The sequence below is a fragment of the Onychostoma macrolepis genome, chromosome 14, assembly GCF_012432095.1.
Source record: "Onychostoma macrolepis isolate SWU-2019 chromosome 14, ASM1243209v1, whole genome shotgun sequence".
In the NCBI taxonomy this organism is placed as follows: domain Eukaryota; kingdom Metazoa; phylum Chordata; class Actinopteri; order Cypriniformes; family Cyprinidae; genus Onychostoma; species Onychostoma macrolepis.
This window is the reverse complement of record NC_081168.1, coordinates 8,798,442-8,821,185: the sequence shown is the minus strand read 5'-3', so window position 1 is coordinate 8,821,185 and position 22,744 is coordinate 8,798,442. Positions and strand designations below refer to the sequence as shown.

The following is a 22,744-nucleotide window of genomic DNA, read 5'->3' as shown; positions in this document are numbered from 1 at the left end:
GAAAAAAAAAACCTACAGGAAGACAAGAAAATAATCACATTAAAATTTTGCAAAAATTCAAAACTTAATTCAATATTACACAGAAACAGGATTAAACTGAGCACAGCTTAATTTACACAAAACATGCAACTACTGGAGTTTTTAAAATTCTGTTTATTTAGTTGTATTTTTATTTATTGTTTATTGCTTTTTTTATGTGTAGTTTTATTTATTGTTACAAAATCGCACAATTCGGGGTTGTAAACATTCTGTGAAAAGGTTACAATTAGGGTTGAAAAACGAATTAAACAGCCCAAATATTTAATTTCAGCTCTTGAAACATTCATTTTGTGCATAAACTCCACACTTCACTCAAAATGTGTTAAAAAATAAAATTATTTATAGGCTATATTAAGAGTTTCAGGACCGTTTTGTGTACAGTGCTAGTCTTTTTTTTTAAATGCCAGTCATATTACAGCCAATGAACACGACAGTAGTCATTTCCAACATACAGTGTAGAAAAATATTCAATATAGACTACAATAAAGAAAATGAGAATATACAGTAAAAAAAAACAACTAATACAAGTAAAAAAAAAAAAAAAAAATGAAAGGGTATGATATAATCATACAAATAGCTTAAAAGCTTCACATAGAGACCTGATGCGTTTTGTTTGACTATTTTTAATATAATATAATCATATCTATCTGAAGCACGCGCTGCGATGACGCTCCCTCCACAGCACTGGTGTGATGATGTCATCGGCGCTGTGCCAGAGACGTCATGAGCGTCCTACTGCCCAACATGGCGGACTTTGATACCATTTATGAGTTAGAAGAAGAAGATGAGAGAATTGTGAGTGAAGAGCATCTCGTGAGATACTGTCCCGAGCCTGTGGTCATGCGTGGGGCTGGTCACATCACCGTGTAAGCGTATGAATGCGGCAGCACCGCTGTTAGTCACTGTTAGCTCATGTCTGTGTGTGTAGCCTCTATGCTAAGCTCACTGCATGTTTTTCTCGCTAAGTTGTGGTATCAAAATACTCGTAAACCGAGCTTCTCCAGCTGTGTCCTGACAGTGATTTTAAGCGGAAGAATCAGCCCTCCTTCCCCGAAGCCTTGTTGTTAGCGCAGAGATTTATGGTTTTATTGCTGCCCGTGGATAAAGGCTGCCCCGTAACCACACTCAAACTCATTAGGATCTTTGCTTTAATTTGAAGTTGTGGGTTACTGTAGTGTACGTACGCTGAGGTAAACTTACGAGATAACATTTTAGTTAATGCAGTCGCTTTCATGGGACAGTGCAAGTATTAATGTCATTTATGCACATATTTCTGAAGTTGAATCACCAGCTAGACCGGTGGAGATATGAGTTATTTTATTATTTAATGAGGTAAACAACGTGATGTTTCTACATGGGACAGCAGTACAGCAGAGCCTACTGCAATGGATTATAAACAGACATCACACAAGACACTTATACAGCCTTCAGATTCTCTGGCAATTCGAGATAAATGTAGAAACTCACCCTTTTCACTTTGTTGTGTCTGTGTTGTTTTCACGTCCTTAATGACATTTACATCTAACTGAAATGAACCCAGTGTTAACCAAGCTATCTTTTCCCCCCTGTCATGACAAACAGAGCCTTTGTTTGTAAGGTAATTTCTGCCATGTAAGAAAAAATAATAATAATTATGAGATTAAAAGTCTATATTGTGACTTTACGTCATAATTATGAGATAAAAAGTCATTATCACAAAGTCAGTTGACTCTTTATACCATAGTTTCGGCTTTATTGCATAATTACAACTTGGAATGTCATAATTTCAATGAATCGCATAACTATGGCTTAATGTCTCATAATTTCATTATGTTTATTTAATAATTCTGACTTTTGTGTCATAATATTTCTGTCATAATTGACTAGTAGTTCAAAATTTTTACATTTCATGTCATAATTTGAACTTTTTATCATAATTATTACATAGTATCTCATGATTATTATTTACCAATGCATTTATTTTTTGTTATGTGGTGGAAATGACCTTTAACATCTTTTTCCCCATAATCATAACCTTTTTAAAAATCTGTGTTTGCAGGTTTGGACTAAGCAACAAATTTGACTCAGAGTTTCCTTCTGTTCTCACAGGAAAGGTAATGATTTCTAACTCACGTTTACAAAATATATCTTATTGACTTTTATTTATGGTGTGAATAAAATATCTTTCCCTGTTGACCTTTAACCTTACACCATGATTCACCATGCTATGAGCCTTTGATTAATACAAAATCCCTTGGATGAAGTCTCTAAAATGGTTTTAATCCAAGCTTGCTGCGTTTTTGCAACAGAATCTGTCAATAAGTAAACCATCCAGGTCTCCGGTAGGCAGGGATCCCAGCGCTGGGAGGACACAGCTCCCAGAGACAAAATAATGAAAGAAACACTGTGCCGTCCACAAGAATAGGAAGCTTCCTGGGTCGGACGCTGAAATACAAAAAGGCTGCAGGGGGAAGAGCAGGCCGAGGGAAGTGCGGGGCAATAAAGCGGAGCTCCAGTATTGTGACCCAGGGTGACATGTGATGGATGAGGTCAGGATTATGATGACTGAAGGGTGCAGATCAGGCCTGCTGGGCTTTATTCCGAGTTCTTTTGCTGTTTGCAAAGAGACCTTTGCATCCTGTCATAAAAGATTACGACCCCGGTTTTATGGCGTACATACCCAGAGAGGAATGAGCAGCCATTCATGTTGTTTAGACGGCGCAGCCACAGGCCACGGGCTTATCTCATCTTTTTGTCCTCCCTTTGCCCTGAGAGTGTCAGAGCTTGGTTGGCAAGTTACAAGCGTGCAATTGCAAGATCTCCAGAGAACATCTGCAAACATTGGATTTTTTCTTAAAAAAAAAAAAAAATCCAATGACTTTATGTGGAGCTCCTTCTATTTTTCTTGTATTTCTTAAATGAACATTTTGTTGTTGTTTTCCTATTTATGTTCTATAAAAAAAAATGGATCTTTTTATTTCTATTTTGTTTAATATTCCTTCACTAACAATGCACAAAGAATCGTTTACTAGCTTATTTACAGTCCTGTTTTGCTTCTCTCCCATCTGCTCTAGGTTGCTCCAGAGGAATTCAAGACGAGCGTCAATCGAGTAAACGCTTGCTTGAAGAAGAACCTACCGGTCAATGTGAAATGGCTTCTCTGCGGCTGCCTGTGCTGTTGCTGTACGGTGGGCTGCAGTCTGTGGCCTGTCATATGTCTCAACAAGAGAGTGAGTCCTTCCTCAGACGTGACCGGTCCTTTCCCCATTAATCTGTATTAATTACTCACTGCCTCTTTTGAACACCTAATAAATAAACCCGCTCAGTGAGGAGGCAAGTAACAAACTGCATCCACTTATTAACTGTGTGTGAAACTGATATATGTCAGAAGTCATGGCTTGTTGAATTGTGGAAAGGTGGCTATTTTACAGCTACAAATTTTAAGTTATTGGCCATGACGTGCAGCTTACAAGGTGCTTAACTACGAGCTTCGGTCCATAAATGCTTCTGAAGTCTTCATGCCCTGGGAGTTTTATTGGCATTTGTTAAGCATGTGCTTGAAGAGTTTGACAGGGTGATTAGCATAAAAACCTGTGTGTGTGTGTCCTATTTTTTTTTGTGTGTATAATTATTTATTTGTATATGCTCATTTTTGTTTGTGTGTTTCAGACGCGAAGATCCATCCAGAAATTGTTAGAATGGGAAAACAACAGATTATATCATAAGGTAAGCACATTGCAGAATTAATCTCTGACACATAAAGATAAGGACAGCGGATCATCTCCAATTTAGCTGCCATGTTAAGAGCCATTCAAGTCTCGGTGTGTGGTGGATAACGATCATTAAAATGGCTGCTAACATTTGACCCTGTCTAATGCTTGTTGCCCTCGCAGCCATTTTGGTCTGATGCATTGATATAGTGCAGAGGCTGACCAGACTGTGGAAAGGTCAGCAGTAAAAAGCCACGTTCGTTTTGTTGTGTCTCGAAGCTTTGACTGACAGCCAGTAGCGGCGCAGACATGTTAAGGAAACTCAGCTAATCGCTGACCACTGCTTGACCTCAGCTAACCCTTGTGTATAAAGTGTGTCTGAGCATCTGAAGTGCTTGCGTCTATTTTGAAGATCTACCGCACGGCTTTGTCTAACGCTTCTCTTCCTGTCTCGCCTTCAGCTTGGGCTGCACTGGAAACTCAGCAAGAGAAAATGTGAGAGCAACAACATGATGGAATATGTAAGTTCCTGGATGTTGTTTTTTCATAAAAGTAAATAATTTCTTTTTCATTTTAGGGCTATAAGCTGCTACCTAAATTATTGCAAATGCACCACAAAATTAAATATGCAACAATAATTTAAAATCTTAAGAGACAGTCAGGGAAACTTTGTGCATCATCATCTCATTAGAGTATTCATCTGATTTATCATGCACAAGTGAGTTGTGATGACTCATTTTTGAACAGATTTCTCTTATGTACTGATTATTTTTAATGAGTCAGTCAAAAAGATTCAGCCTGTGACTGACTCACTTGTCGTTTTGTGACACATTCAATTTCATAGTTTTGTTTTTTGTAATCAGTTGTAAAATCATTCAAATATTGAAAAAATTAAAACATAATCTACATGTTCGAGTGATCATAATCAACAATGCTGTATATATGAAGATTTTATTTGCAAAAACAGATAACTGTTTTATTCATTTTCATAAATAATGTTTTTGTGTTTTGTGTTAGTTAGCTGTATGTTTTTAGTATTTAATCAAAACAACCCTACAGCAATTTGATTGATATTAATTGGAACATGATTTATCTGTTTTTGCAAATGAACTCTTCATATTTATTTTAAAAACAGGCAGAAATACACTTTTAAAACTGTGATATTTATGTGTCACAAGTACAACCAGTGACGGCATCAAATTGTACCTTATGTGTGGTAAATACAACTAGAAACACAACCTATTTAACCGTACCTTTCAAAAGTGTTATCTTTTGTGCTCACCCAGGCTGCATTTATTTGATTTGTATTCAAAATACAGTAAGAACTGTAATACTGTGGAATATTACAATTTAATATAACACTTTTTCTTTGTGAATATATTTTAAATGTGATTTATTCTTGTAATGCAAAGCTGATTTTTAGGCAACATTACTCCAGTCTTTAGTGTCACATGATTTTTCAGAAATCATTCATCATATTATATTAATGTTGAAACAGTTGTGCTGCAATTTTTTGTGCAATCTTTAAGATTCTTGGATAGTTTAAAAGAACATCATTAATCTTTTGTAACATTTTAAATGTATTTACTGTCACTTTTGATAAATCTAGTGTATCCTTGCTGAATAGAAGTATAGAATTTCTTTAAAAAAAATCTTACTGATACCATAAGATTTGAATGATTGTGTCTATAACTTTAAACTGTCGTAATCACAGTACTGACTGTTGTTAAAAGCTAAAGTGGGAAGCTTTGCACTCAGTGAACTGAAGCGTTTCTCAACAATAATCTTTACTGTGCCATTTGTAACTAAAGGGATAATTTGACTCCTAAATGTTTCATTCAGTCATATTTTCTTTCTTTTTGGTCTGGAGTTCTGCATTTTCTTAAGTCAGACCGTAAGGTTGTAAACCATGAGGCTGGTGATTTTGACCCCTCAAGTGTGCTTACATAACATTGTCTTTTTTTCTGTCTACAGGTTATTCTTATAGAGTTCTTACCGAAATATCCTATATTCAGACCTGACTAAAGGACTTCTGCTGGATCCCCGTGGAAGGCCCTTCATTCCTCTCCTTAGTGCCTTGTATATATGTTGGATTTAGGGTCTTCACTGGGTTTCTCCGAGACCCCTTCTCCCAGTACCTTGTACAGTAGAATTCGCAACACTGTCACTTTGCTTTAGAGCAGATTTTGCACATTTCCTGATGTAGTAGAAGCGCTCCTGTGTTGCACTCAAGACGTATTGTTACATATAACGAGAGATGGGAAGAAAGCAAACTCTGATACTGTTTAAAAAGTGCATTTACCCCAAAGAGCCATCAAGTCCTCCCTGCATACTATATTATGGTATTGTTACGAACAAGGCACCTTATGGTGTGAATTTGCCTTATGTTAAAGGACAACCTTTTTTAAATCAGACGTGTTTCAGTGCAGGAGTCAGAAGGGTGTGGTGTTTTAATGTTTTCAGAGTGCGAAGACTAGCGTTGGGGCTTTTGAAGCTAGTGCAGCAGATGTTTGAACTAGCTTAGAGGAACAGTCAGCACCGTGATCTGGCACTTTTGCGATTGTCTACTACACGGGGAAGTCAACGAACTGACTTGTAAATATCATGGACAGGATGTACAGTGTGGTATAACATGTTTACATTATGTAATTTAGCTGGTTATTAGTTTTTCGCCAAGATATTATTGTAGCATAGTTTGTTTATAAGCCGTGTCTCTGTAACTTAACAGTTTATATGGACCTGTTTACCCAGTAAGCCATAAAATGTACGTACAAGATGCCACTCGAGTTAGGGCTGAAAATTGCACTTGAGCACACAAGGACAAGCAGATTGTCCTGGAGGTTTTTGATATTGTTTTACAATGTCATTAGTAGAGTGTTTAAAAACGATTACGTATGCCAATCAAGCAAAATTTGTTACTAAGATTAATGTGTCATTCATTTTTGCGCCAAGTGATATTTACCTATTCAAGTTTTTGTTGGAATGTACTTTGTACCCAGTATTTTTTTTCTTCATGTTTTGTTTCTGTTCTTTCAGTACAGCTTCATCTTGGTTTGTGTGTGTTTTAGTTGTGTTCATGGATGCTGTATCTTGTGGTTCTGCTCCTGGGGTAACTACAGACACAGCTTCGTATATGTAAATGTTTAAAACTGCCCCTCATCTGTTTTCTGTAAATGTATGACATCTTATTGCTCCATAAACTGTAGACATGACTGCATTAGTCGAGTGCCTCTGTAGATGGTCTTGAGAGGGAGCTGTGCTTAATTGGAATGATTCTTTGCCTAGCAATCTAATGGAGAGAAAGGAATCTGCTCTCAGAACTGGTTCTGTTAAAGTACCTGTAAATGTTTGTCCCTACCTAATCCTGTGGAAAGCTTCAATAAATTCCTGATTTTGATGTTTTTGAACAACGTTCTCTTTATATGTATATTTGGCCGTATTTAAAAATAAGAATAAACATTAAAGGAAATTTACATATATACATTATATAATGTACCATTTTAAATTTCATTATTTTTAAAATGTGGCCATTGGTTGTTCTGTTAACAGGTTAATAACTAAAGTTAAGCTGTTTAATAAACTGTTCAATTTGATAGTATTTGAGTTTTATGCAAAGGTTTATTTTTTTATAAGGCTTATTCACTTACTATGATTACGTTACTGTCTGTGTTATAATACATATACAGTTTTTTAACTACTGCTTGATGTCACAGCTTTATACTATACAGTAACAGATTTAAAATCCAAAATACAACACAAATCTGTAGAAAGTAATCCTTAGAGCTTCAAGTATTATATTAGCAATGGAAATAATTCAGATTAAATAGATACATGGCATTAAATTTGTGATTCAGTTTACATTATGTAAGCGGGGGTGTGAAGAACAAACGTAACTCAGCATGAATGATTCAGATACAAACAGCTGCATTTGAGGTAGTCTGTCCATTTTCACTAGCTCTTTATGTATTTTAAGCTTCTTAAGTATTTAGCAACAGCTTACAGCAAAAAAATAAATATTTTGATATGTTGAGCTTTATATGGCCTCTAGGGGGCAGGCTAAGACACAATGAAGAATGTGGAGCAGTGTAAGTGCATGAAGTTTCAAATTTGGCTTAAAATGATGTCTGAGAATGTCCTGGTACAGGTCACCTGCATTTGCAATATGTACATTAGCCTTTAATATTTTTTTACTCTGTTCTGAAATATGCTATCTGCATTACAGTCAATGTTAAATCAACAAAATATCCTTTTGTACCACAGCTGGATTTCACATTCTCAGCAGGTGTTTGGTGGCTCTTGCACATCTTCAAATAGACCATCGGCGTTTATCATCATGACCATAAAATAACATTTCAACTTCAAATTCCAATTCAACAACAAATGCCTCATGTCATTCATGTTTGTCTTTAACAGTTGGCAACCTATTGCATTAGTTTAGCCTGTCAGCAGGATTTAAAACCTTTTAATCCTTGGTTCATAGTTCAAGGCTTAAATTCAAACTGCACAGGGCTGATTTACATCCCACACAGGTCCCCTGTGTGTCAGCACGTGGCCCGCTCGCCCTTCAAACTGCTCAGATGGTGTGATACTCAACAGGGCAAGCCGCAGATATTGCCTGGGAATACCACAGGGACTATAATGAACGATTTGCAAGGGGAGTGAAATATGTGGCTTTAGCATTAACTCTCGAGTAACAGTGAAAAGCAACACTGTAATCCAAACAAGGTTTAAATGTTGAAGCCACTGTTGTTCTTGCAGATGAGATTGAGCTACTGCTTAGAACAAGGATGTAATAAAATAAAACAAAACATTTTATTCTGTCATCATAACAACCCTTTCACATTTGCTGTGCTTGTCCAAAAACCAAACAACATTAAAACTGAATAAAATGCATTAAAAAGTAAAAGGGTTGAACATACAGATATCAGAGGCAAATAAACATTCTACAGTTGATGAAAGGCCAAAGATAACAATTGGCATTTTTGGTATACAAGCAATTAAGGCAGGTGTGGATCAGTGTTTGTACATATTCACATCCAAGGCACCCAAGAGATACATTCTTAAAAATGTGTCAAACAAGCCAAGCTGTGGTTTAAAAAACAGTCCATACTATCACCTCAACAGTAACTACATAGTTTTACACTAGTGTAACTATTCTCAGAACATATAACAGTGTAAAAAGTGTCATCAGAGCGGCCATCAACATGAGAATGCAATGTGGTTCAACTCTAGGTAGTGTCAAAATAATTACTCATATTTATTACCTCACTGCAGACCACTTGATGTCAATCATAAACCTTCTAAAAGATTATTACTGGTTATATATGGAAACGAGAAGTTCCATTCTAAAATATACACCCAGGCAAGTGGCATGATAAATATAACTTCTTTTTAAACGGGAAGTCAGGCTTGTCCAGTGCCCTCAAGTGCAGTTTTTCACCATTACAGCTCAACAAAGAGCAATGCACACTTGTGAAACACTAAATGCCTAGAATGGATTAAATAATATCAACCTTTAGTCTTTTTTAAATTTTGGGTCATTGATTGTTAACAGAGATCCTCTTGTTTTCACCTTGTTCTTAAGTGAAGAGACATCTCTACTCCAATAACAGACTTGTGCATCAACTTAAAATCCAGTGGTGGATCCAGTAACAGTGATAGAGTTCAGGCTAGTCTTTAAACCAGGCTGCCAGGCCAGGAGACCACGGTCAATGTGACTTTGTTCTTCTGCAGTTTCAGCATTGGGATCAAGGAGGAGTTATTCATGCCAACTGTGGTGACTCCATTCACAGCCACAATCTCATCGCCGCACCTGCAGGAGAGCATGAGGGAGTCAATAAACAAAGCAACTCCTTTTATTAAGGCAAACTCGCTGCACTCAAAAAAATGTTCATAATAGCTTGTCAATGATGACAACTGGAATACAACAATTAAAGGGATAGTTCACCCAAAAATGAAAATTCTGTCATTCATAAAATTACGGTTGAACCACTGTCACATGGACTATTTTAACAATGTACTCACTAACTTTCTGGGCCTTGAACGTGGTCGTTGCATTTCTGTCTATGCAGAGTCAGGAAGCTCTCAGATTTCATCCAAATTATCTTAAACTGTGTTCTGAAGATGAATGAAGGTCTTATGGGTTTGGAAGGAGATGAGGAATTTTCATTTCTGGGTGAACGATCCCTTTAAGTCACTTCTACACTACCATTCAGAATCAGAAAGAGCTTTTATTGCCAAGTATGCTTGCGCATACAAGGAATTTGTTTTAGTGTCATAAGCTTCCAGTTCACAGAGACAACAACGACACACAGACAATAAAAATAAGATGAGAATAAAAAAATACACATATGTAAATATAAATAAACATTCAAAAGTTTTGTGGTCAGTAAGATGTTTTTGTTTCTCTTATGTTCACCAAGACTCAATTTATTTGATCGAAAATACAGTAAAACCTGCAATATTGTGAAATAGTATTACAATTTAAAATAACTTCTCCATTTTCATATATTTTAAAATATAATTTATTTCTGTGACGGTAAAGCTGAATTTTCAGCATCATTACTCCAGTCTTCAGTGTCACCCATTTTTCTTTAAGAAACATTTCTTATTATTTTAAATGTTTAAAAACATTTGTGCTGTTTCATATTTCTGTGGAAGCGGTGACTTTTTTCCCCAGTATTCTTGGATGAACAGAAAAGTTCAAAAGAACATACTGCATCCTTGCTAAATAGAATAATTCATTTCTTTCAAAAACAACAAAACCTTATTAACCCTGAATTTTTGAATGGTAATGTTGTTAAAGAGGACAGGAGACTCACTTGAGGCGTCCATCAAAGTGAGCTGGTGTTCCAGGCACTATGGTTTTAATGAAGAAGGGCTGCTGGCCACGACTCTCCTCATATCCTCCCACGATACTGAAGCCCCAGCTCTCACTGTTGGTCTTCATCAGCATAATATCACGACACCAGTGGATGCAACTTGGGATTAAAAAGATAGAGTCAAATTATCAATTTTGCTCATGTTTAAGCCCATACGGCCATATCCAGTTGTGTTCAAAATAATAGCAGTCCAACATCACTAACCAGATCAATCACTGTTTTTGGTAGAAGTTATATTTCTACATGGCAAATATTTTACTAGTAAGTGTGGTAGAGTAATAGAAAACCAACAGACCCAACAGTCATGACATGCATGTCTGTGTAATAATTATTTCATTAATTGAAAAGGGCATGTTCAAAATAATAGCAGTGTGGAGTTTAATTAGAGAGGAAAATCATTCTGTGAAAAAACTGGTGTCAAACAAGTGGCCCTTATTTAAGGACGAAGGCAGCAAATGTTGTACTGTGTATTTCTCTCTGAAAATCGGAGTAAAATGATTAGTTCAAGAATAGCGTACTTTGATTAAAAAGTTGATTAGAGAGGGGAAAATATATAAAAGAAGTGCAGAAAATGATAGGCTGCTCAGCTAAAATGATATCAAATGCTTTAAAATGGCAAATAAAACCAGAAAGGTGTGGAAGAAAATGGTAAACTATCATTCGAATGGATCGAAGAATAGACAAAACGGCAAAGACTCAGCCAACGATCAGCTCCAGGGTGATCAAAGAAAGTTACCTGTGAGTACTGTAACAATTAGAAGACACCTATGTGAAGCCAAGCTATCGGAAAGAAGCCCCTGCAAAGTCCCATTGTTGAAAAAATGAAGAGGCTACAATTTGCCAAAGAAAACACTGACTGGCCTAAAGAGAAATGGCGCAATATTTTGTGGACTGATGAAGCAAGATTGTTCTTTTTGGGTCTAGGGGCCGCAGATAGTTTGTCAGATGACCCCCAAACACTGAATTCAAGCCACAGTACACTGTGAAGACAGTGAAGCATGGTAGCGCAAGCATCATGATATGGGCATGTTTCTCATACTACGTGTTGAGCCTGTTTATCGCATTCGAGGGATCATGGATCAGTTTGAGTATGTTAAAATACATAAAGGTTATGTTGCCTTACGCCGAAGAGGAAATGCCCTGGAAATGGGCGTTTCAACAAGACAACAACCCCAAACACACCAGTAAGCGAGCAGCATCTTGGTTCTAGACCAACAAGATTAACGTTATGGAGTGGCCGGCCCAATCTCCAGACCTTAATCCAATAGAAAACTTGTAGGGTGACATCAAAAATGCTGTTTCTGAGGCAAAACCAAGAAATGCAGAGGAATTGTGGTATGTAGTGCAATCATCCTGGGCTGGAATACCTGTTCACAGCTGCCAGACTCCATGCAACACAGATGTGAAGCAGTTCTCAGAAACCATGGCTATACAACTAAATGTTAGTTCAGTCATTCACAAGAAAGCTAAATCTTCAAGTATTTTTCTGTTTATACAGTAAATGTTTGAAATGCAGACACTGCTATTTTTTTGAACAGCCTAATATTCCTTTTTCTTCACTTTCTGTAAAGTAATAACACATTTGCTAAATTTTTCTTCATGTTTCGATTTAGAATAGAATGTGCAATGTTCCCAATGCATTTGTGTGTATTGAAGTAAAAGTTATAAGGATTTTGAGCTCTTCTCGCTTTTTTAAACACACTGCTATTATTTTGAACACAACCGTACTTGCCCAAAAGTTATAGAAGAGGACATCAAATTTGAATTTTTTTGCACTCAATAATCAATCTCTCAACATAAAAAAAAAAATTGTACCTGGGCAGGCCCAACCAGCGGGTCCAGAGAGGAGCCCAGTTAATGTCATCCTCTTTGGGTCCCTCCAGTGTCTCCATGTCTTCTCTGGTGCTGGATTCTCCATCCTGTTCCTCCTCCTCGGCAGAGGTTTGGATAACTCGCAGTGTTACTGTGTTCTGAGCAGCCTGAGTCTTTAGGATGGTCACCGCTTCATTGTAGGTCAGATGGGTCAGGTCGATATCATTTATACTCAGCAATACATCACCTGCAGCAGCCATGACATCACAGTTAACACAAGCATTGCACATGACGCTCAGAGCAGAGCATTTTATACGGAGGCATGAGGAGAATGACCTGTTTTGACGGTGCCGTCTCTGTGCAGGCAGCCCACCGGCTGCACACTTGTGATGTAGACGGGCAAACGGCTGCGGCAGTCTCTCCCACCCGCGATGGTGATGCCTAGAGAGTGTCGAGGCTCCTTCTTTAGACTCACTGTCTTCTCTTGACTGGAGAACCCAACTGGAGGCTCCTGAATCCAGATAATTGGATTAAACAACAGCTGAATTAAACAACTTGAACAATACAAACTTACTCAAAAGAATTTTTTTAATGTGGATGAAAGTAACAGCAATTTTTCCAACAGCTGAATTAAGTATATGCACCTTTCAAATAGTCATGTAAACACTGTGCCAGTCCAGTTATTGGCGTAGTTGGACTATCAGATCTAGATATTGCAATGCGATTGTAACTTGGTTTTATCTACTATGTACAATAACTTTATATTACATTTTTTTTTTATGTTTTTGAAATGTCTCATGCTCACCAAATTTGAAAAAAATACTGTAAAAACAGTAATATTGTAAAATAAAAATGTGAAAATTGCATTTATTGGATCAAAATACAGTAAAAATATTGTAAACTGTAATTTATTCCCGTTATTCTAATATATCAAGAAACATTTATTACTATTATCAATGTTGAAAACAGTTGTGTTCCTTAATATTTCTGTAAAAGCCATGATACATTTTATTCATATTCTTGAACTTTATTTGAAATTATTTTGTTCTTGTAACAATGTAAAATATTTTACTGTCACTTCTGATCAGTTTCATGCATCCTTGTTGAATAAAAGTATTAATTTCTTTCTTTAAAAAATAAATCATACTGGCTCAAAACTTTTGAACATTTAGTATACACACAGTAAACAGACTACAACTGCCTTGCGTTATGAGCATGCTCTGAAAGACAGAGTTGATGTTTTAATCCTTTAAATATTTAGGTATGGTTATAGTTGCATCATGTATACTCAAATGACTGAACCTCAACTACGCAAAAATTTACTGCAGATCCATTGTAACTGCATGTAAGCGTGCTTGATAAATAATAGTGTTTTGAAAAAGTCTGTATTTGGGGGATGGGTGAAAAGTGAAAGTTTAAGACGTGCCTGACTCCTGCGGTGAAAACATTTGTAAAAACAAACATCCCAGATCCTGCTGCGAAGCAGAGAGATGCGTTAATGTGAGCGGCTCTGCCATCATAACTCATAGATTGTGGCAAAACTCTCTCCTTTCAGCCATCTTCTCCAGACCTCCAGAGGGGGAGGGGCTCTTCCTACCCAGCAGGGTGGCCCTTCCTCCCAGCGTGAGCTCAAGCTTCATCTCCACAGGTGAAAGCTAACTGTCACCAGCTTTGATCCCCAGCTACAAACAAACACAGTGGCTGCAGCAGCTCAGAGAGCAGCACCCCGGCCTTTTGATCAGGGACGAGTCCCAGAAAGAGAGGGGGGCATCTGCTTTCATCTCCCACTACCCAGCCTGTGTTTGCTGCCTCTACCTTCAGCTGGTGAGGAAGCGTCACAAAAGCAGGGTGTGACTGGTCTCTGGGTGAAAAGTCACCTCGCACGCACACATGTGCAGGCAGCACAACCAATGAAACATGCAACCAAGCTTTTGCCAACGAGTCGAACTATAATTACAAAACACCTCTTTTACTTTTTGATCCATTTACACAGCCAGGCATTGTATACAGTGCATTCAGAAAGTATTCAGACCCCCTTCACTTTTTTCCATTTTGTTATGTTGCAGCCTGATACTACAATTGTTTAAATTATTTATTTTTCTCATTAATCTACACTCCGTACCTCATAATGACAAAGGGAAAACAGAATTTTAGAAATGTCTGTAAATTTATTAAGAAAGAAAAAACTGAAATATCACATTTACATAAGTATTCAGTGCAACAACACTTGAAATTTAGCTCAGGTGCCTCCCATTTCTCGATCATTGCTGAGATGTTTCTAGACCTTTATTGGAGTCCACCTGTGGTATGGAGGTACGGAGTGTAGATTAATGAGAAAAACTTTATTTAAAAAAAAAAATAGTATCAAGCTGCAACATAAAATTGAAAAAAGCTATGAATACTTTCTGAATGCACTGTAACTCCCTCATAATATGCAAACACTACAATACATGTGAATTTAACATTGCAATCCATGAAGCTATCATAATTCATGATTGAAAGTGTGAAATGTATGAGAAATTCATTTAGTCTCACTGACTTGCTGAATCAATGTCATCTCTCTTGTATGGTTTTCTTCACTTTTAGCCAGTGTTGTATATATAAATTACTGTTCAGATTAATTCTTTTATTCAGTAAGGACACATTAAATTGAACAAAAGTGACAGTAAAGGCAATAGAAAAAGCCTATTTCAAATAAATGCTATTCTTTGGCAAACATTCTTTTGAATGAAGAATCCAAAAAAGGTATCACAATTTCCACAAAAACATTAAGCAGAGCAGCTATTTTCAGCATTGATAATAATAATAAATGTTTCTTGAGCAGCAAATCAGCATATTAGAATGATTTCTGAAGGATCATGTGACATTGAAGACTGGAATAATGGCTGCTGAAAATTCAGCTTTGCCATCACAAGAATAAATCACATTTTAAAATATATTACAATCGAAAACAGTTGTAATTTTTTAGTTTGTAATAACAGTATTTTATAATATTACTGCTTTTACTGCCTTTTTATACATATATACACATTATATATATATATATATATATATATATATATATATATATATATATATATATATATATATATATATATATATATATATTTATTAGGGGTGTCAACGTTAACGCGCTTTTTATTTTAACGTGTTAATTTTTTTCCCGCAAATTAATTAATCGTTTGATAAGGTTTGACCCCAACTTCTTCCCGTCATCGCAGTGCGGGAGGTTATCTATCATTGTGTGATGAGGATACAGCACCAGTGTTGCCAGGGTAACGGCACAAGTGGGCTATTTTGAAAATACAGTCGCGGGAAAAATTACAGAGCCGTGGGTTGCGGTTTTTTGGGATACTTTCATAATGTCCCGTGGCCGCCCAAAGTGTATATAGACAATTAAAATAGATCCTTTTACTAATGTGTATTATACTTGGAATGTATCCCTGGCAACTTAAGAACGGAGAAGCGGTTGTGGCATCACAAACAACGTGAGTTTCAGCCAGAGCATAACGTTACATGTTAAGGCTTTTACACAGCAGAAATAAACATGACAACAGCCACTATAGATTATATAAGATAATAAACACACAATTACGATAGATATGGTCTGTATGTGATTTTCTTGAGATGAATGTGTACATCTGAAATGCTAATTTGTGCAGCGATATAAAAGGCCATAAATAGCATATTTTAACAACAGTATATGGCCAAATTCCAGATGTGATCGTAAAAGGAAGTTATTACAAACACTTGATGGTGGTTTAAAGTGAGTTCTGAGTAAAAGTGTACTATTAATCTCATAAATTGTCTTATGAAGCATGATGCTAATATTAGCTTTAATGCACCTGCAGAACCGATCCAGTTCTTCTTCATAATGCATTTTGTCATAATACTTCATGTAAGGTCGCAAGAAATGTTTTGTTGTATTTATTTAGAAATACTTTTGATAACAGTTGGGTAAATGTATACTGGGATTGAAGCGATGTGGCTTGGTAAACGTTTTATTGCCAGTTTAAAGGCTGATAATGGCTGAATAAAAACAAAAGAATAATGATAAAAGAATAATAAGGATTATGTCTCATACCTGGCGGAAGTGTGAAAGGTTCTGTTTCCTTAAACTAGTTTGTCATGCATTTCTTTTTCAACATTTCACAGTTCATGAATGTGATTAACGTGATAAAATTTTTAATCGACTGACAGCACATATACATATATATATATATATATATATATATGAATGGGATTGGGAGATTGGGCAAAAACTTGCATCACCCAAGTAACAGAGGTGGGTAGAGTACCCAAAAACTGTACTCAAGTAAAAGTAATAGTCTGAATAGTTACTTGAGTAAGAGTAAAAAAGTATCGGATAAAAAAAAACTACTCAAGTAGTTAGTTACTAGTTACTTTGGATCATATACTGAATATAGTCTATTTTTATTTAGATACATAGATATTTAGATAAAATTGTATATACATACATACATACACACACTCATACACACACTCACACTCATACACACACTCATACACACACTCATACACACACTCATACACACACTCATACACACACTCATACACACACTCATACACACACTCATACACACACTCATACACACACTCATACACACACTCATACACACACTGCTGTTCAAAATACTTTTAATGTTTTTTTTTTTAATGTAATTTATTTCAGTGATGCAAATCAGAATTTTTATCAGCCTGATTTATTATCAGTGCTCTTCTTTATTAGCTTTCTATTCATAAAAGAACCCTGAACAAAATGTCTCAGGTTCCAAAAAACATTAAGCAGCAAAACTGTTCCCTGTTGAAAAAACCAGCATATGCTGGTATGGTATGTTTTGAAGCATGGGATGCTGGTTTGAGCTGATTTAAGCTGGTCCTTTGCTGGTTTAAGCTGGTCATGTGCTGGTCCTAAGATGGTCCAACCAGCACATGACTAGCATAAACCAGCATCCCAGCTTCAAAACATACCTAACCAGCATATATGCTGTTTTTTTGTTTTTGTTTTTTTCCAACAACACTGGTAATAAATCAATATATTTGAATGATTTCTGAAGATCATATGACTCTGAAAACTGGAGTAACAGCTGATACAAATTCTGATTTGCATCACTGAGTTAAATTAAATTATATTTTAAAGTTTAACTATGTATTATAAATGTATGTAACCTCTGACACGGAGAAGAGTGAAAACTCCTCACATGACTGCTACAGAACATCTGAACATAACGAAACAAATGCACATTGACGGATCTTCTTCCGTCTGTTCTGCAAAGTGTAAACAAATGTAGCCTTTATTTCTGCAAGCGTAAATATTGTGAAAATATCAATATTAATTGTCTAGGCAAGGCATTCCTCCTGTAACTAACGCGTGTTTGGCGGGTGTTCATTTCATACTCTGTGACAGCTTATTTAATTAATAAATTATACAATGTATTTAATGTGTAAGGTACATGTACAACAAACTGGTAATGTCATAGTGGTATCGTGTATTGTAATCGAATCTATACCTGTGGAACCGAAAGCAAACGCGGTGTTCATCTAATAAAGATCTTCATAGCTAGCAATAGCCTTTGCAGATTTGCTTTCAACTGACTGTATATCCAGAGCCACGTCTTCAGCGCTCCTGATGTTACAACTCTGAGTGAGAACCGCTTCAGACGACTCCGCGCGTGCGGCAGGGAACTGAACGAATCATTCAAACTGATTCGCGAACCGATTCACTGGTCTGCCAACTGGTTTGATCAAGCCTTCGAACAGAATCGACTCAAAAGAATGAATCATTCGCGAACGGGCATCGCTCATTGCCCAGAAAAAAAGTAGACGGCGCGCCTGGAATAAATTGAAGGATTTTAAACTTGTATTGCATTAAGATAAAGTAACAAGAGGAGCGTCGCCCACAGTAACGAAGTAAAAGTACAGTTTTTTCACTAAAAATGTACTTGAGTAAGAGTAAAAGTACCCATTTTTAAATATACTCTAAAAGTATTAGTTACCCAAAAAATGTACTCAAGTAAATGTAACGAAGTAAATATAACTCGTTACTACCCACCTCTGCCAAGTAAGCATAATGGTAGGCCACAGCTACAACTATTTGTGCCTTTAAACCAGTCAAGATTATGCTTAGGGCTTGGGAAGCACGCTTTTTACCTTCATGTATTCAGATCGTCGCTTGAAGTACTGCAGTTCCGGGACCCTCCTGGCTCCTCTGCTCTGGCCCTCGCCACCCTCCTCCAAGAGATCAGGAAGTCTCATCACAACGAAGTTCACCCGCATTTCACATGCCTGCCACACATATCAGAGCATAACAATCACTTACATTGACTATAAAACCTGAAATCTCAATCTAGTGTTTAAAAGTAACAGATTGTATTAATAGTAGTTTGAGACATCCACTTTTTCTCTCTGAAGCAATTCTGTCTGTGCCTGGCTGTCCATCTGTACCTGTATGATCTGAGCTGCGCTCTCTGGGGTGCCATGTCTCAGGTCCTGTCCGTTGATGCCCAGCACTTTATCATTGTTCCTCAGTTTGCCATCTTTGGCAGCCAGTCCCCCAGGAAGCAGGTCCAGGATGAAGACTCCTGGCTCCTCAGACTTACGGATGAGTTTGATGCCCAGCGGCTCAGAGCGCTCACGCTTTACCAGGGTGACCTGGATGATGGTGCCGTGGTTCTGGTTGGGATTGGGTGATTGTGACGGGGGAGAAGCTGAGGGTTGAGCAAGATGCTCAGGCCGGGGCTTGAAGCCCTTCTCCTGCATGACAGTTAGCCTGACACGGGAACATGACTGCCGAAGCACAGCGATGGCACGATTGTGGGGGATGGATGCCAAACTGACATCATTGACCTGCAGAGATCATACTATTAGTATGATGTTGCAATGCAATGAAAGTAGTCATAGATCTTTTCTTCCATATTGTGTCGTACAGCCAAGTAAAACAGATTACCAAATACAGAAAAAATAATGTAAGACATGGACTTGGTTCTGTCCACCATTTATTGTTTGTGTGGAGGTAGCTCTAAATGCATGCTAACGAAAGGGATGGGGTTTATGCGTGTTGAATGATTGGAGAAATCTGGTATATGCCACCAGAGATAAGTCTGTTGTTTCACTGGAAGATCTAGTTAGTTTTATATATTACAAGTTCATTTTGAAACATGTATGGAACAATCATTTGCAATAAGTTAAAAAAGATGCATTTAGAAAATAGATTAGGTGATTTTCCAATTCCACCAAATTTACACCTAACACCTATGAAGATCACTTGGAGAGCCATTCAGGTTCATTATGAGTCATGTTAAAAAGCTAAAACAACACTAAAACAGGAGTTAAAGTCTGTACTTGGTCTTCCTTCATGAAGTGAAAGCATTGCCTTGAATGTGGGAATTCAGGTTAATGTCTAACCTTTATTTAAGTTTCAACCAGTACGCTTTGTTCTTTCTAAAGAACACCATATTAAAAGATCCTAAAATAATGCTGTTATTTATGCTTCTGGACCCAAAAAAAGAGAGAGAAAATCTTCCTGCCTGAGGCTTGGAACAGCCCTTTGTGATAATCAATGCTGTGTTGAACCAGAAGGGGAAAAGAGAGATCCCATTTCAAGAAATAAGATATCTAAGCCATCGACAGATCTCTTTACAGGCCTTAGTTCCCTAAAAAAAGTCAAAGAAGCTCCACTTGGGATACAGATCATTCTAGGGTTGACGGTTGACCTCATTCAGATTTCCATATATATGATCTCAGAGAAGACGAGCTGGAGGCATTCATTAAAACTCAAGGTTGAATTTGAATGTGAAGCCAGTCGTGCTGGTTCGCTTTACTAAGGCATTGTATTCCAGGACGGCCAGGAGCAGAAATCCTAGGAGAGCGTAGAGGATTGTGGGAACAAGAATGTAAATTTCCTTAACTGATCCGAATTGTAATTGAGAAGCATTACTGTTTAACTGAGCTTTTTAAAGGTGAATTCTGTAGTTTATTTACATGTTAAAATAGAAGAGTCATCTGAATAGTGTTACTCGCACAGGATGAAGACTGTACAAAGTGTTTTAATTATGTATTTCGCCGTGTTGAAATGACTGATGAAATGAAATGATGAAATGATGACAGACCAAGTTGCTTCTATTTTGCTGGGACAGATAAAGGAATTAATTACTGTGTACTAGTAGACCATGCTCTAAAACTGACTAGTGTCATTGTAATAAAATCCTGATCCACATCGATAGGTGGCAGTGCAAAATCTAACACCGCTGTGGTATCGGTACATAAAAGAACACAAAGAACAGTGATGCTAACATTAGCTAAAGAACTACTGAGTGCCCCTTTAATGTCTATCTGAAATCAGTCTCAATGAAATCTGAATTTTCTAATTTAATATAAGAATGACTCTCTTCCCCATCTTCCATTCTGGAACTACACAAACAAACTGTAAATAAGCTAAATATGGCCAATTAGTGAAAACTTGTGAAAAGTGGGTCAGTTCTATTGGACATGTATTGAACTAAACCTATTTTGATACATGTCCTATGACATAATTTGTCTACTCAACTGAAAATAGCTACATTTTTATATGGTCAATAATGTGCCAGCCAATGGAAATTTCCTGACATTTGGGAAAGCAGGGTCTTATGACCTTTATCCAGGGATGTGACTGCAATGTAAACACAATGACGCTGGGGTGTGCACATTGACAACATGAGAACTGGATAGAAAGACAGATTCAGAAAGATAAAGCCAGTTGAAAACATCTAATGGGTTCAAATCCATAGCGATTGACAATCTAAAACAAACATAATGGCATGGCGAGCTGAGATATGCCTCACCTCTAGAATATGATCTCCAGGAGCCAGCTTGCCATCCCGTGCAGCCAGTGAATCACGCACAATCTCCTGAATGACGATGTTGCCCAAGGGTGTGTCCTTCCCTCCTACTATACGCAATCCCAGATCCTCGTCTGGATCCTCTCGAAACAGCTCCACCACAGTGGCCTCTGCCACAAGACTGGACCTCAGAGGGGTGTCTGGGAAACCAAAAGACCATCAGGAACCTGACTTACAAATGCTTAAAAACTAAGTAGTTCAACATATGACATTAACACAAGCAGTTTGCTCTTGGCAGCTTTGGAATGAGTCATTTATTTAGGGAAGCACATAAATGTATGATGTAATATTCCCATAAGATATTGAGAGAGTTGCTAAGTGACTTTATGACTAACAGCATTTTCATTAATCCAGATGACAGATCCAGACTCCCCCCAGGTGTTTTGGAGCTTTAATCAGAAAAACGTTGATGTGAATCCCCATGAGTGTTCATGTTCTCAGACAGTGACGATTGTTGGTTTTAATGCCATAATTTATTTTGATGCAATATTAATAATATCCTGACACTCCTCAGCCATCTACTCACAACATTAAGGGCCACATGAAAGATTCCCTCTGTTTTGGTTTACCTAAAAGTAAACACAGCTGCAAATCAATTTCCTCAGCTTTTCACCGTCTGTGCTACACTCTTCTCACCTTTACTCCTGAACTACCAGAAATCAAAATATGTTACAACTGTAATTCACCAACCCCCCCCCCCCCCCCCCACCAGGTGGTATACAGTACAGAAAAAGAGATAAAGAGACAGCAATATTGAATTTTTAGTCATTACCAATAAACCAATAATTATTTTCCAACATTACATGTATTATTTTACCTAAATTCATTAAAAATAAAACACTAAATGCTAAAATCATTTTAAATGCTATAGAATGCTACATAAAATGAAACATTTTATATTTATTATGATATTTATTTGTTGTGTTATTGTGTGTTTGCAACAGAATGTTAAAGATTATGTTTAAGTGGGTGTTAGATGACAGCAAAGCTAATCTAGGGGAGGGGAAATATGCATGAACAATTAAATATCCAATACTGACCAAAAAAAAAAAAAAACCCTGCAATATTATCTGATAACCATTTTGGTACCGATATTCCATAAAATTATGCACATACTCCTGATTGTCATTAAATTTGGAATATCATAAATTCTTAGACATGGATCTGCTAACGCTCACTGGGTTTTGTAATAATATTTGTTAGAGTGCAAGAAAAACAGAAAGTGCTGCTATACCATCTTCACCCTCTTCAAAGGCCGGATTGACCAGTCCAGGTTCTGAGGGTCCACTGAGTTGACCTGTGCGTGCGATTGGGGTAGACTTGGCATCAGCTAAATCTCCATCTGATTTGCTTCCCTTTAACTCATTCCAGGAGGGTCTCTTTTTTCTCTCCGCCTCTTCCCTGAGTCGTCTGAATGCAGGACATC

The 22,744-nt window shown here is 37.1% G+C and overlaps 2 protein-coding genes across 4 annotated transcripts in view; one reads left to right on the top strand and one right to left on the bottom strand.

The window, feature by feature from the left end:
* The first annotated feature begins 711 nt into the window (after positions 1-711).
* Positions 712-7,125, top strand: chic1 (cysteine-rich hydrophobic domain 1). Its single transcript, XM_058797204.1, has 6 exons — positions 712-905; positions 2,078-2,132; positions 3,093-3,248; positions 3,688-3,744; positions 4,190-4,249; positions 5,703-7,125. The coding sequence occupies exons 1-6, from the start codon at positions 763-765 to the stop codon at positions 5,751-5,753; spliced, it is 522 nt and encodes a 173-aa protein (XP_058653187.1). The 5' UTR covers positions 712-762; the 3' UTR covers positions 5,754-7,125.
* A 1,393-nt stretch (positions 7,126-8,518) lies between these two features.
* The window catches only part of lnx2b (ligand of numb-protein X 2b), a 36,026-nt gene continuing 21,800 nt past the window's right edge, over positions 8,519-22,744 (bottom strand). For all 3 annotated transcript variants that reach the window (XM_058797200.1, XM_058797198.1, XM_058797199.1), the window contains exons 3-10: positions 22,553-22,743; positions 21,262-21,458; positions 18,887-19,288; positions 18,593-18,727; positions 12,758-12,932; positions 12,425-12,668; positions 10,550-10,708; positions 8,519-9,540 (exon numbers count right to left, since the gene is read on the bottom strand). In XM_058797200.1, coding sequence (XP_058653183.1) covers positions 9,405-9,540; positions 10,550-10,708; positions 12,425-12,668; positions 12,758-12,932; positions 18,593-18,727; positions 18,887-19,288; positions 21,262-21,458; positions 22,553-22,743 — 1,639 coding nt within the window. In that variant the 3' untranslated portion in view covers positions 8,519-9,404. The remainder of the gene's footprint in view (positions 9,541-10,549; positions 10,709-12,424; positions 12,669-12,757; positions 12,933-18,592; positions 18,728-18,886; positions 19,289-21,261; positions 21,459-22,552; position 22,744) is intronic.